The 14378-nt window shown below is 40.6% G+C and overlaps 1 protein-coding gene across 2 annotated transcripts in view; it reads right to left on the reverse strand.

Moving 5' to 3' along the window:
• ESYT2 (extended synaptotagmin 2) overlaps window positions 1-8045 on the reverse strand; it is an 80529-nt gene extending 72484 nt beyond the window's left edge. For both annotated transcript variants that reach the window (XM_030971336.1, XM_030971337.1), the window contains exon 1: window positions 7533-8045. In XM_030971336.1, the coding sequence (XP_030827196.1) occupies window positions 7533-7886 (354 nt within the window). In that variant the 5' untranslated portion in view covers window positions 7887-8045. The remainder of the gene's footprint in view (window positions 1-7532) is intronic.
• Between the last annotated feature and the right edge of the window lie 6333 nt (window positions 8046-14378).

A 14378-nucleotide genomic window follows, 5' to 3' on the forward strand; every position in this document is an offset into this window, starting at 1 on the left:
TTTAACTGTATCACAGGAAGCACATAGAGAGAACTAAACCAAACCAACCAACCAAACAAAACTCCATGCCATTTAAAATGAAAGGAAATAAAAACTCCAGCAATGTAACAAAGACTAAAAGACCGGTACATGAAGCTTGGTAAAGCTGTTGGGAATAAAACACTACAAGTAGGCTGGGGATGGGGATCAAATGATGTGCAAGAAGGCTTAGGAACACCTCTTTTCCTCCCCCTCCCAGGCACCCCATTAATGGGATTCAAGAGGTGGGACACAGCTTCTTACCTGAACCCTGACATTAGGATGGAAATTTTAAGGCCTTTATAAAGAAAAAAGGGATCAAAAAGTATCTTGCAAAGCTGAGGTGAATGGAACAGACTTCCCAAGGCTAGTGTGCTGGTTTAACACAGGCCCCTAAAGCCAGGAAATGACTCCTAACTCTTGAACCTTGCTTTTGTAATGAGGTCCTTACAAAGCAAGTTACATCTGAACTAAATCCAGTCAATGGAGTAGAAGCCTACTATCAGATATGTCCCTAGCTGATGGGGCAAGTTTGTACAACCCCCCTTTCCACTCCTGATGATCCATTATTGCCAGCTCAGAAACAAGGAGAACGTGGCATATGCCAGGAAAAAACCCACACAAATCTGGAAACTGGGTTTCACCATTTCACACACTTTTAGCAAATTCTTGCTTTAACCCCTCCCTCTTGTTTCTTATCAAACATTTTCTTTCTCAACTTCATAGAAATCTCTCCTCATTCAACTGAAAAAAGTCTTACCCAGAATCAAAGCGCCAAAGAATCATATATGATCTAAAAGCTATACAAATGATAGTGTCAGACTGCTCTAAACAGTTCCGTTTCACAATTTACTGAATTCAAACAGTTGTTTCAAATAAAACCACTCTCTCCCTATTCTTATCAAAACGCTGTTTCCCCAGTGTTATTCACATCTCATTCTATGTTGAACACACCTACTCTGTATAGCCTTTATTTTCATTAAGTGTTCACAAACAGCAGTGAAAGATAAGGATTTAATTTTCTTCTTTGAAGTGGCACAGTATTTACCCTGAATGTGCCAAAGCAGCCCTACACATCCTACATTAGAAATTCTGCTCCCCTTTCAAGCTTGGTACATAACCCTTAGAAGCTGGCCCTGCTAGGCCACAGGAAAGCTCCAAAGGTGCTGGTGGGGTGTCCACTCTCCACCTCCTTAGGAAAGGGGAGTATCAGATTTAATTTATACTTCCCAAAGGAGAGAAAAGCAAAGACAAAGATAAGATACCACAGGTCAAACAACTCTATATCTAAACTAGCTATGTCATATCAAATATATTATTTATGTAGTATGTCCAGAAGAATCATATTCTTTTTCCTGATTTCCTTTTATCTACATATCAAAACATACCAAATCAGTGGTATAGATTAAATCATAATTATTAACTTTTGCTTTCAGAACCTTGTATACAGTTACGAGACTCTGACAAGCTCATTTCAGACACTACAGAGGATATTTAGAAATAAGTGCTCTTTTAAAATTTGCTATTACTCAAAAGAAAGGTTTTTTAAAAATAAACAGATTCAGTATGAGTATATGGCCAGCAAAGCTTGAAAGAAGCTATGCCAAAGGCAATTTCAGCAACTAGAGAAACAGTGATGAATTGATATATGGGAGATAAATAATTTGGTTTATATTAAAGTCAAAGAAATTTATCTTACCAGAAACAACATGCCACCTCTTCTTTCATTTTGAAGAAAAAGAACAGGACACCAAAGAACACTTCACATGTATAAAACAGGCTTTCATTACTATAAACTGCAATGAAAATGTTTTGACAATAATCCCGATTCAACTTTATTTCCCAGAAAGTTCTCATGTTAAAAAATAAATAAATTAAAAAATCTTAGATTACATAGCCCACCACACTATGATATGCCAACAATCTCAAAAAGCAGTTGTAATTTAAAATGAGAAGAATCTTGTAGAAGAGGCAGAAAAGGTTGACTGTAATCCCAGGTTTCTCTCTCTTCCACTAAACCTCAGTCTCTACAGACAAGATCTTTCTGACTCCTGCATTTTCAAATATGACTGAAGATGGGCCAGTCCTTATATGCAAAGGCACTTAGGCATGGAAACAACAGTAGCAGACTAAAATGCAAAATAAAAATAATACCAAAGAAACAAACAAAAAACTGAAGAGACCTGTACACATCTTCCTTAGTTATTCAGACAAACTGCATAGTAAAATGACATTTACAGTAGTCCCAAAATGCAGTAGTAATTTCTACATAATAATAATTTGTTAAATAAAAAAGAATGTATTGTAAGTGCATATTTAGAAAGTCTGTGTCACCTACAAAGAGTTCAAGAGGTGTACCAATACTTTCAGGCTGATGTTTTTCTTTAGTAGTTTGATATCATGTTCATAAACAGCAACTCAACATGTGGGTTTCTACCATAAATATTTTGGAAAGGGATCTTTATAAATGAATCACCTAGTGAGGATCACCACATTACTAGGTGAGAGAAGGTGTTTTGGGACAGATATGGTCTCAGCATAGCTTTAACACACTCAACTTGAAAACTCTGAGAAACAGGGAAACAGGATCAATCGTCTAATATCTTTTTTTTTCCCCTTTGTTTGTCCATTCCCAAACCCATAATTTACATTTCTCCTAACTATGGGGTACTCTCAGGATGTCACTCAGGTTACCTAAGTTCAAGAAGTAATACTAAAACAAATTAAACTTCTTCCTTTAAGAAGAAAGCCCAACCACAAAAAAACACACAACCCACAATACACAGATGTGCATATTCATATACTATGAATCAGCTAGAAGATAACACAGTTTAAAATGAAAAATAATCAGGCAGAAGAAGGACAGTGACTTCAGTTGTTAAGTACCCACAAGTTACTACTCTATTCTTACTCGCATCTCTTCACCCTTTCCAGATGCAGGCTGGCAGCCCAGAGCCATGGCCACCTGCAGCACACACCACCCAAACGGATGAGATGCTGCTTAAGACTAAGTTACTGTACATGGGAGTCATTTTTCTTATAAATCATCTCTTGGTAAATTCCATCTAACATACTCAGCTAAGCTAGAGAACAGATCAGAAGAATGTGTCACAATGTCTCAGTGTCTTCAAATTTCATATGCTGCAGAAAAACCTTTCTACAGTTCCTCAACAGCAGCAGTAACCAAAGGTATGAGAAGAGAAACATCTTTTTCTTCTGTAGCAAGTAACACACATTGCATTGAAGTCCACCTGTTTATCAGGTTTACTGAGTACATAACATCCATCAGCAGGGATTCTTTGGAGATTCCTATCCTAATCATCTATCTAAGATCTAGACAGCAAGTTAGATTCTGCATCATCAAGAAATCTTCATATCAACTACACACAAGAGCAGAACCACCTTAACCTTCCCTGCAAATGTCACTCAGTACATGTGTGACTCTGCAGTTAGAGCTACCAAACTACTTTTCCTCTACAAACACTGTCTCTGCCTTTCCTATACCAGTAAAAACCACAGTCTTTGTTGTTCTAACCATATAATTAGATATTATCTCCTTTCTCTAGGTGTAGCAGTGGTACAGCAGTTCAGTGGTGACCCACAATACTCACAACCTGCAAAAACATCATACAGCTTCTCATGAGAAAAAAGACCTACCAGATTTCTTTACAATGGTACTCCAAGTAAGTTTAATTTCGAAGGTGATGACAACTATTTAGATTTAGGAACGCTTTTTCCTTTTACTTAAGTAGATGAGAAAATAAAACAAGAGAAAAAAAAAACAAACATAAAAATCACTCCAAACTAAAGCAGAAATTTAAGCAAGTCTGTGGGACACAAAATGGCACAGCAGACTTGTAATTAACGCACTACCACGCCACTACTTTTACTACAATCACATACAGTATTTCAGTTTCTGTATAATACATACTTAGGCTTACAAAAACTTGTCTAAATCTGTTTTCAGAATAAATTCTTTAAAAATGCTAAGATTTGTTCCTATTTTGGTCACCTGCTGATTGTTGACAGACTGCACATAGATACAGCTCCTGGTACCAGGCCAAATTTACATTTAATCTTGGGAAAACAAATTCAGCATGGCTTTTTATCTGTATATTGAAGAAAACAGGAGCCAAAGTTTCACTAAACCAAAAACATTTTGAACATGATATGTTGGCATGTTATGAAAGTGGCACTAAGCAACAAGAACCACAGCTAAAATGGAAAAATTAGATTAACTTTTTCGGCTGATCTGAGAAAGAACAAAGTAAATTTGTTATTAGATTACTAAATTCCATTGCCATTTTTAAAATAAAAGGCAACATGATACCTGACCTTTCAAAAAAGAGTCCTGCCTTCAAGTTTCCTACCTTTGCTCCTCTATGTAGTGATACATAAACTGCCACTTTCCTTATATACATGTTTGTGACTAAATTACATTCATTCCAGTGTAAAACACATCTGGTGCATAAAAATGCTGCAAATAAAGGGAAAATGTCTTTCTCTAAAGACTTTTTCACATCTTAAAATGTCTCTGTTTAAAGACAACTTTGATCTCCAGTTCTTTCTCATGGTAAGTTCTGCTGCCTAGTTCTAAATTATTTGAAAAAGCACCCACCTCTGCTCCCTCCTACCCCATATAATCCATGACACCTTTCAAACATACAGCACAGCTGTAACTACATGTTAGCAAGTCTATGAGTACAGATCTTATTTTTTTAAGACAGTAAATGTGGTATTTTTCAATGCATACTTATTTGTAGTTAATTCTGTGTTGACATTTTTAGTAACATAACTTGTATTCATGTTGAATTTATTCATTTTACATGCACAGTACAGAATATTCCTGATATATAACCACCTGCTCATGGGAGAAGTAAGTCTAATTTAGGAAACTAATAATTAACATTGCAAATGCTATCTAGTGTGGTGGCACAACTGTATCATTTTCAAACTGCAATTGAGCATATTGCCAGCAGAAAAACATTCTCTTGAAGTAATCACTTTCTTTAAAATAAATAACTCAATGTAGTATTACTGAGTACTTAATATGAACCACTAAAGCAACAGACAATACCAAGGTGTGTGGGGAAAGGGAATCATACCTAACACACAAAGCTAAAGCTCTTCTCCAATCAAGGGCACAGAAAGATACCACATGTCAAATAAAACTTTGAGATACCGCATAATTTTAGTTGAAAAATGTTTTATTACGCCTCAGCATCAATCCCAGAAGAGTACAATGTTTCCTATATTTAAAACACAGCACTGTCCTACTCAAGCAATTTAAAATTTATTTCCATCACAGAAACCAATGGAAAATCTTTCAGTTTGGAGTTCATACTGAGATGGATAAAGCTCATCCCTATCAGAAATGTCAGGTTCCATCCAGTACCTGTTACTTTAAATATGACTGATATTCATAAATATCCAGGAAATACACATAATGCAGAAGGAAGAACAACAGCAGTTTTTCAAGATGCATTATGGAAGCAGCATAAGACTCATATAAACCTTAAGGACTATGACAGCAGACATTGAAGACCACTTTTGATTTAAGCAGGTTTTCAGAAGTCTTCTTTTCTCCAGATTACATTTATTCCAGAAAGTTACTTTTATTTGAAATAAGGATGCTTCCAGAACATAGCAAATACATCAAGAGAAAGAAAAGAACCAAGACCTTTAAAATTTAAGAACATGAATAAAGAAGAAGGAAAAAATAACAAAAAAAAAATGTACACCAAAAAAAATTTACATCCATTTGCCAACTTGTGTCAGAGAGGGCCACACTTTTGGGACACCCTGCTTATTGATCACTTGCTTTCTCACAATGCCATAGGATGTATGCAGGTGCTTGCATACAGCACTTGACTTTTTTTTTGCCTCTGACTTCAAACAGGAGGCCCCTTTCCAAATCTTTAGTTATTTGGACAACTCCATGCAGAAATTAATTGCCATTTTATCAAAGGCAACAAATTGCAACTTAAAATAAAACTTTCACACAGCACTAAGCTTGAATATCTATGGCTTAGTTACCAGCAGATTGTTACTATATACAAGCCTCCACTACCAATCTAGCTTTAATTAATTCATTTTAAATGCAGTGTCAGAACATTTCCATTATATTGGTGTGTGATTACAGGAAGAAACCAAACACAACACACAGGTAATGTAAGAGGTATTAACTATATGATTTGAGACTCACATCTCTGCTTCAAGAGGTAAAAACATTTAATCTCTCCTGTACACTGCACTCATTTTTATAATGATCTTCCCACCAGAACTTTGGCAAAAGATATGATGGAAGAGGAGTAAAAGCCTCCAGTCTCACACCTACCCACTCTATTCTCTCCTATAACTTCCTTAGTGGAGCTAGAACAGGTCACATCAGGTATTGCAATCTGATCACATGAAAAAAGCTGCTTGCACTCTTATCATCTCAGCACTGCTGGATGCACAGTCACTGCAAAGAGTCCCTAGGGGAGAGGTGGGTGACAAGGGGAAGAGTCCCTAGGGGAGAGGTCAGGAGCAGAGAGCAGTCAGTAAAGGAATCACACAGAAAGCATCAGCAGAAATCCTCAAGATTTCGGGTATGGGCACTCAGAGAGCAGCAAGCTCTGCCCAGCGCATCACGGGGACAGAGCAGGGCACAGGCAGGCCTGGATGCACACTGGCACTGGCAGCTGCATCAAAAACATCATTAATCCTCCAAAGGAGAAATAACAAACAAAAGGTATTCAACTTCGAAGCCAGATTTAAGCTAAAACAAAAAAAGCAAGTAGCATTAGTTCTGAAGACCTTGTAGAAAGCCTAAAACTTTCAAAGGAAGATTTGGAGAAAGCCTTTAAAAACCCACCATATCAATGCACAAATAAAGTCACCACGGCCGCTGTACTTTAGTCCTCATGTCACAGCCCTGAAACCACTCAGAACCACCACCTCACCTCTGCTTCATCTCCCGTTTGGCAACACTCTACTGAGAGACCTAACAGCATCAAGAGCCCCATTCTATTTCCCTCTCAACTTTGTAAGGAACGGCCCAAGCCGCGACATCCGCGCTCTGCACAGACCGCGCTAGAAACGAGCCGTGCGCGCCACTGGCACCTGAGGGGAAGGAAACCCAAACCCGGCAGCAAAGTTTATTTCTGCCAGGGGAGCCCCGGCCACGGCAGGCTCAGGCTGTCACCGCCGTCAGCGCCGCGGGCGCAGCGGAGCGGGCGGCGGGGACACGGACAGGCCACCCCGGCGGAAGGAGAACGGCGGGGAAGGGACACGCTGCCCGCCCGCTCCCGCCGCTGCACGGTCTCGGAAGGGGCTGGCGGACCGGGACAAGCAGCCATGGGGCGCGGGAGATGTAATACCCTCACCCCTCCCGCCAGGCCGGCTCTGGGGCTCTGGCCTGCGGAGGGGCAGCGCGGCGGGGCTGGGTGTCACGCAGGTCCCGGGGAGGTACCAGGCCCCGGCCCGCCGGGCGCGGGTGCTCGCGGCAGCGCCGAAGGGTGTTGGCCACTCACCCACGCAGGCAGATCCGCGGAGGAGACGCTGAGCCGCACCGCCTCCTCCTCGTCCTCCAGGAAGGCGAGCGCCCGGCCCAGGCGGGAGCTCTTGCCGCCGCGGTGCCTGCGGATCCAGAAGAGCCCGCACAGGGCGATAAGCACCCAGCTGAAGCTCAGCCCCAGGTAGCCCAGCACATACACGGGGAAGATCAGCACGAAGCTCCTCGCAAACTGCGACACCAATCCCGTCACGTCCACGCTCAGCAGCGGGGGAGGCGACTCCGGCACGGGGTCCGCAGCCGGCGCGTTCTCCGCGGCGGGCTCGGCGGCGGACCCCGCGCCGGGGGGCTGCTTAGCGGCTGCCCCGCTCATGCTACCGCAGCGGCGGCTCCTACTGCTGCTGCCGCTCCTCCCGCTGCTCCTCCTCCTGGGGCGCTGGCTGCGAGCGGGCAGGGGGCAGGGCGGCGGCGGCGCCTCCTCGCATCCCGCGCCCGGCCCCGCTCACCGCGCTCCGGCACCACCCGCCGCCGCTTCCGGGCCCGGCTGGCCCAGCTCCGACCGCCGCTGCCGCCGGGAGGAGGCGGCTCGGCCCCGACCGCCGCTATTGGCGCCCGGCCGCCGCACGAACGCCTCTGCTCGCCGCCTCCCCCGCCCCGGGCAGCCTCTTCCCCTCCCCTCCGCCGCTCGCTCATCCCTCCCTCGCAGGCCTGCCCGGGAAGCGCGGTTCGCGCTGCCGCCGGGACCCGCGGCCGCTCGGGGGCCACGGCCATCGCTGCGCGGCCGCCGGGAACGCGGGAAGAGGAGCGCGGCTCTGGGGGCCACCGGCAGGAAAGGGGCTCTCGGTGGGTGGCAGGAGCACAACGAGCGTGCCGAGGAGTGTGTGCGCTTCCTCATGACCAAAACACACCGTCTCCCGTTCTCTTCAGTCACTTTCGCGGCTGGGTGTTTCTACCTGTTACGCCCTTCGATGACAACCTTAGTGTCTCGCTTTGTTCGCTGTTGACGGGTGTAATTAAAGGAGACGCTGATCGATGCCTCGGAGGGACCCAGACACTGGTCACTCCGCGCCTGAGTTACAGCAGGTGTTTCCTGAAGTTTGGCTCACACATCCTCGCATAAAGCTGCCTCCTCTGTCATCTTGTTAACACACACGAGTAGCGAGGGTGGCACCCACTGTCTTGGGATTTGTCAAACCGAAAAAGCTGATTTTATAACAGGTATCCTGTATCCCTTTAACACCTGGTTCTTGCACCATTCCTCCTACCATTTCTTTACCTTTTCAAATAACTTTGATGTAGCCACGAGTTTCGTAAGAGGCAGCTGTTGCTTGTCCTTAGCTATCAAGTCCTAATCAGTTTGCTGGCACACACAGATTAAGCTCAGCATTTACCAGAAGTTTGTGGGTTTTATTTGTTTTGTTTTTTTTTTTTTTTTTTTTTTTTTGGCTTTATATAGCTAACCTTTCACTTAGTGGGAATAAAGATCCTTTCTCCTCTCTTCAGATGCCAATTTTCACAAAATGTGTAGGACTTTGAGACTTCATATTTGCAGGCAGTGAAGAGGGGAGAATCACTTTAGCCAATAGGCTGAAAACTTATGAAAACACACACAAGTGGACACATAGAAAAGCTATATAAAAGCTTCATTTTCTTAGGAAGCGAAAGTAACCTCATCTCAATTATCCAGAGAGAGGAAAGTCAAAAAGGCAATGGCATCAAAGGAAAAGTTGTTTGCTTAGTGCGGCACATCAGAATTGGAAAAAGAATCCATGTTTTGACAACTGAATGTGGTGTTCTGTTTTCTCATCTTTCCAAAATCCCTCCATGCCTGCCATCAGACTCAATGGAGCACTCTAAGCTAAAACAATTTCTGGCCATAGACTTCTGCTGGTCTTTACTTCCTCTTTACCACTGACACTGTATTTGCTCCATCTGTGTATTTAGATTACTCGGGATGAATATTCAGAACAACCAAATGATACAAAAAGATGTAACAAAATCAGTGATTTACAACTAGGTGGTAATCCAAGCTTTGAAATTATAATTTAGTTTGGGTCTTCTAGAGAACTCAAAATACCTGCAGGCTGTGACTGTGAAAGAACTAAAGAGCACCATAAGACTAGGAAAGCTTGTGACCTTAAACTGAGGGTATCAAGTATGATGCTGTTAACCCTTTGGACACCAGTGAAATTAATTACAGTAAATTTGGGTGATTTTTTGCATTTATTGAATCCCTCTTCTAATTACTTACCCTGTTTATAATGTGACTTTAATGTCACTTACTCCTGAGTTTCAGTAACACCTAGTACAAATGGCCACATTGTTTGTTGGCTCCCTCTATTACGACCAACACAATTAATACTCACTCATTTTTTCAAGTCTTTTGTTCTCAGCCTTGGAGTCCATTGTCCATTTTATTTCCCTATCCGGCCTCACAGTGTTTGAGTCAGAAAACAACTGTACCACAAATTAAAATGAAAATTCAAAATGAGAGGAAAAACAGTGGTTGAATTAATGTGATATTTGCCAAGTAACGCTTTACCATAAGCTACATATTATTCTGCTCTCATGTATGTCCAGCATGTATTTTGAAAATGAGCTGGATATAGAATTTAGAGAAGTTCCCCATACAGTCAAATTTAATAAAATTGAGAAACAAAAGAGGAAATAAAAATTAATCTTGTAGTAGCATTTAGAATGACAAACATAATATAATTGTAGACCAGGCAGCCTAGAACTGGTCCTGCACAGAGTAATTCATTAATCAATGTGGAAGTTTGATTAATCAGAACTAAAAGTGGGTGATTGTGTGCCAATCAAAGAGGAAAACAGAAGTAAGATCTTCTGTAGCAGAAATTTGATAATGTTTATCTGTAACATCAAGAGGAAGTTCTGATAAAGAGTTTACCACTGACTTCTAAGAACCTTTGTAGATAACTCACTTGAGCCCACACAATATTTTGATGAAGAAACTGGGTGGTATGAAATTAGCATAGCCATTGTTGTATAGAGACAAAAGAGTCTTGTTAAAATCAAGATATAAACTCTGCTGGTAGGTGATAAATTAGTGTTAGTTACTTCATTATAAAATTTATAATAAAATGTTCTAGATAAACACTATTTATTTGTTTATTCTAATCTTTTGGTGCAGATAAAGAGTTTGATAATTTGCTCAAAAATCTTGGAAATGTTAATTCACATATTTCCTGCTCCTATACTTTAATATTTAAAAATGTAAAAAAAAAAAAAAAAAAGAGTAAAATTTAAAAATATGTCGTTTAAAAAGGTAGTATTTTGTGCATTAGAAAGTCCTGAAGATAATGATTTGTGGCCCAGAGATTGCTCTGGCTTCTTCTTAAGTATCCGCTAGTCAATTGTATCAGCTGCACAGCTGATTATATTTATTTCATTTAGATGATATTTATTCTTTCCATATCCTGCCTTTTTAAGGCCTGTTGCATTATTAGGATTTTTAGTAATACTTTTTGTTAGCAACATCCCTTTAAACCCATTCTCAGCCATATGTGTTTGCCTCTCCTTTTTGCTCTTTCAAATGCTACAGATTTCATTGCAAAGTAGTGTCATCCTATAGCTATCTTTACATTGCATCACTATCAGATTGCCATGATGATTTCTTTTCCAGTAAATACCATCACTACTCTCCCAAATAACTTTCTGAAAGATTTTGTTTGTACATCATTTTTGACCATGAGAAAAACTGGGAAAATTCAGTTTATGTGGTGAAAAAACAAAACCTAATTTTCCCAACTTGTTTAGAGTTCACACAAGAAAACATGTTTTGGAAGCAATTTTAATTGTTACTTCATGACCATTTCCAGTAACAGTTTATTTCCCTGAAGGACAATATGGGGTATTACACCTAATTTTACCCAACAGCATTATTTCAGTCTAATGGTTCTCTCTAGACTTTTTTGCTATTGAAGAGAAATCTTTATTGAGTAGAAATCTGAGAATTTTTGCTGAGGAACATAATCCCTAAAAAACTGAATTATTAATGAAAATATAATTTACATGAAATTTTATCCTAGTAGATTCTCCTGATGGAAAACTCTCTACTTCTGTGCTTGATTTTATGCAGCTGTCACAACCTGCTCCAGGTTACCTACCGTAGACCATAAATATTTTTTACCTGCTTATATTTATCTAATATATAGCACAAAGAAGAGCCAAAAGACTCTCACATACCTGAGCTTCTGTTTGGAGAAAAACCATGTATGTCTGATCCCTGCTATCACCCAGGCTGGCTTCAGTTTCACTGAATGCATAAATTGTACTCTCATGACAAGATCCTCAAATATTTATTGTTCCTGAAGACAGAAATACTTTCCACTAAAATGTGTTTCTTAACAAGTTTTCACAATAATTATACTCTCCTTTTTTTCCCCCTCATTAGATTCTTACAAGTTCAAAACTAAAGATGCAAACTTTACTGCAGTAATCCACATTTTTGCTGTTTCTATTGATGAACCTGGAGGAGAAACAAAAGCATTTTGACACTTTGCAGGTCATTTATGCGTGTCTGCTGATAGAAATATTTAAATTTTCTTCTAATCTTCAAAAGGCTTCAGGAAAATGTGGTAAAAAATGGGGGGAGAAACCCTACAAAGCCTAGATGGTAACAAGTTCATTTCTTCATAAAAATAAAAATAAATTTTAAAAGGTGGGTTTTGTCCTAATAATAGAAGAGTCTTTATTTTTAAGCCTGGTGGAAAGTTGCCATTTGTCTCTCTGAGGGGTAATAGTTCCAGTAACTTTTTGGTATAATACTGTGATGTGTCATTCCACAGAGGTGAAGAAAAATGCCATAATGCTTCACAGGCTTAGAGGAACATCAGCAGATAAAAACAAAAAACCAAAAAAAGTTTATTACTACAGAATATAAAAAGCTGTGCTATTTTATCTTCCTGTTTTTCAGATAACAGTGCAGTGGCGGGGAGAAGGAGATATATGTACCAAACCAGACAAGAGAAAAACCTGTAGATGCTAAAATTGTAATAAAATTCTCAGGGCTACCAAACCCCTTTTTTACAACACTTTTCTTGGAAAGAAAATCTAGGACATCCTTTTATGCTGGCTTTTCACAATATTTTATTGCCTGTATTCACTTGAGTCTAACACACATTTTATAAAAGCAGTCTAACCACTGGTGTATTCATTTTCTCCACTACATTGGTGACACACTGTAGTTTATTTTAATACATGATGGATTTGAGCATGCACAAATTTTAGTATTGTTATTCCAAAGGTGCTATTCTACCTTGAATTCTCATGCAGCAGTTAAACTTCAGTATGATCCCTAGATTTAAGGTTTGAAAAGTTCTTTCCAAACCCTCTAGTGGCACTTTCCCACATCTGTATTTTTTCTCATCTTAGAGATGCCTGACTAGTATACTATCATAGGGCTAAGAAGAAATGCTATTAGCAGCCAAAACTGGTTTGTTTCATTTGTTTTGTTTGGGGTTTTTTTGTTTGTTTTGTTGTTGTTTTTTTGGTTGTTGTAGTAAATACATATGCATGTTCTAAAGAGTAGACAAGAGAAGCAGAACTTGAAAAAAAGCTGCTTTTTCTATCCAGTTTTTGGCATCACTGTCACATTTGCTTATTTAGTTATATGTATTTGCTATATTGTTGTTAAAAATAAAATCCAATTGAAAGATTGTTTTGTCCTTCAGTCTCTATACATAGGACAACATTTCTGCAGAGATCCCTTCCTAAGCAGATGCCCAGTTCCAGATGTTTATATCCTATGGCTAAAGAAATCTTTGAGTTAATCCAAGATGGCTTTTATGCCCATTTTTATATGTTGAGGGAAGAAAATATAAAATCATAGAATTATAGGAAAGTTTGGGTTGGAAGGGACCTTTAAGATCACCTAGTTCCAAGTCCCTTGCCATGGGCAGGGACATCTTCCCCTAGTCCAGGTGGCTCAGAGCCCCATCCAACCTGGCCTTGAACGCTGCCAGGGCTGGGGCATCCACAGCCTCTCTGGGAAGCCTGTGCCAGTGACTCACCACCCTCACTGTAAAGAATTTTATCCCAATATCTAATCTAAACCTACTTTCTTTTAGTTTGCATGCACTCCCCCTTGTCCTGTCCCCACACGACCTTGTAAAAAGTCCCTCTCCACCTTTCTTGCAGGCTCTTCTTAGGTACTGGAAGGCCACAATAAGGTCACCCCAAAGCCTTCTCTTCTCCAGGATGAACAATTCCAATTCTCCCAGCCTTTCCTTGTTGGAGAGGCGCTCCATCCCTCTTGTCATCTTGGTGGCCTCCTTTGGACTCTCTACAAGAGGTCCATGTCTTTCTTCTGGGGACCCCAGGGTTGGATGCAATATTCCAGTTGGGGTCTCACCAGAGAGGAGAAGAGGGACAGAATCCTCTCCCTGCCCTGCTGCACACAGGGCTTTGGATGCAGCCCAGGACACGTTTGGGTTTCTGGGCTGAGTGCCATAGCTGCGTCATGTCCAACCTCTCACCCACCAGCACCCCCAAATTCTCCTGGGCAGGGCTGCTCCCAATCTGCTCATCCCACAGCCTGGATTGAAATTAGTTGTTTCCCCAAACCAGGTGCTTACAGATTATTGTTGTTCTGCTACAACCAGATAAATAATCCATTAGAAGGCTTATAAATATTGTAGTATCCATAGATGTTCATATTTAGTGGATACAATTTAGCCCTTAAAAGTCATACTTACATTTAATGGTGCATTTGGTCTTTTTTTTTTGTTGGACTTTTGTGTGTTTTTTTGGTTTTGTTATTTTCAAGAAAATATTGAGATGGAGTTTTTTTGCTTGTAATTACGTACTTGATTTACTTTTCTGCAACACGATAAAATATTTCACA

Source organism: Camarhynchus parvulus, chromosome 2 (assembly GCF_901933205.1).
Source record: "Camarhynchus parvulus chromosome 2, STF_HiC, whole genome shotgun sequence".
NCBI classification, from domain to species: Eukaryota; Metazoa; Chordata; class Aves; order Passeriformes; family Thraupidae; genus Camarhynchus; species Camarhynchus parvulus.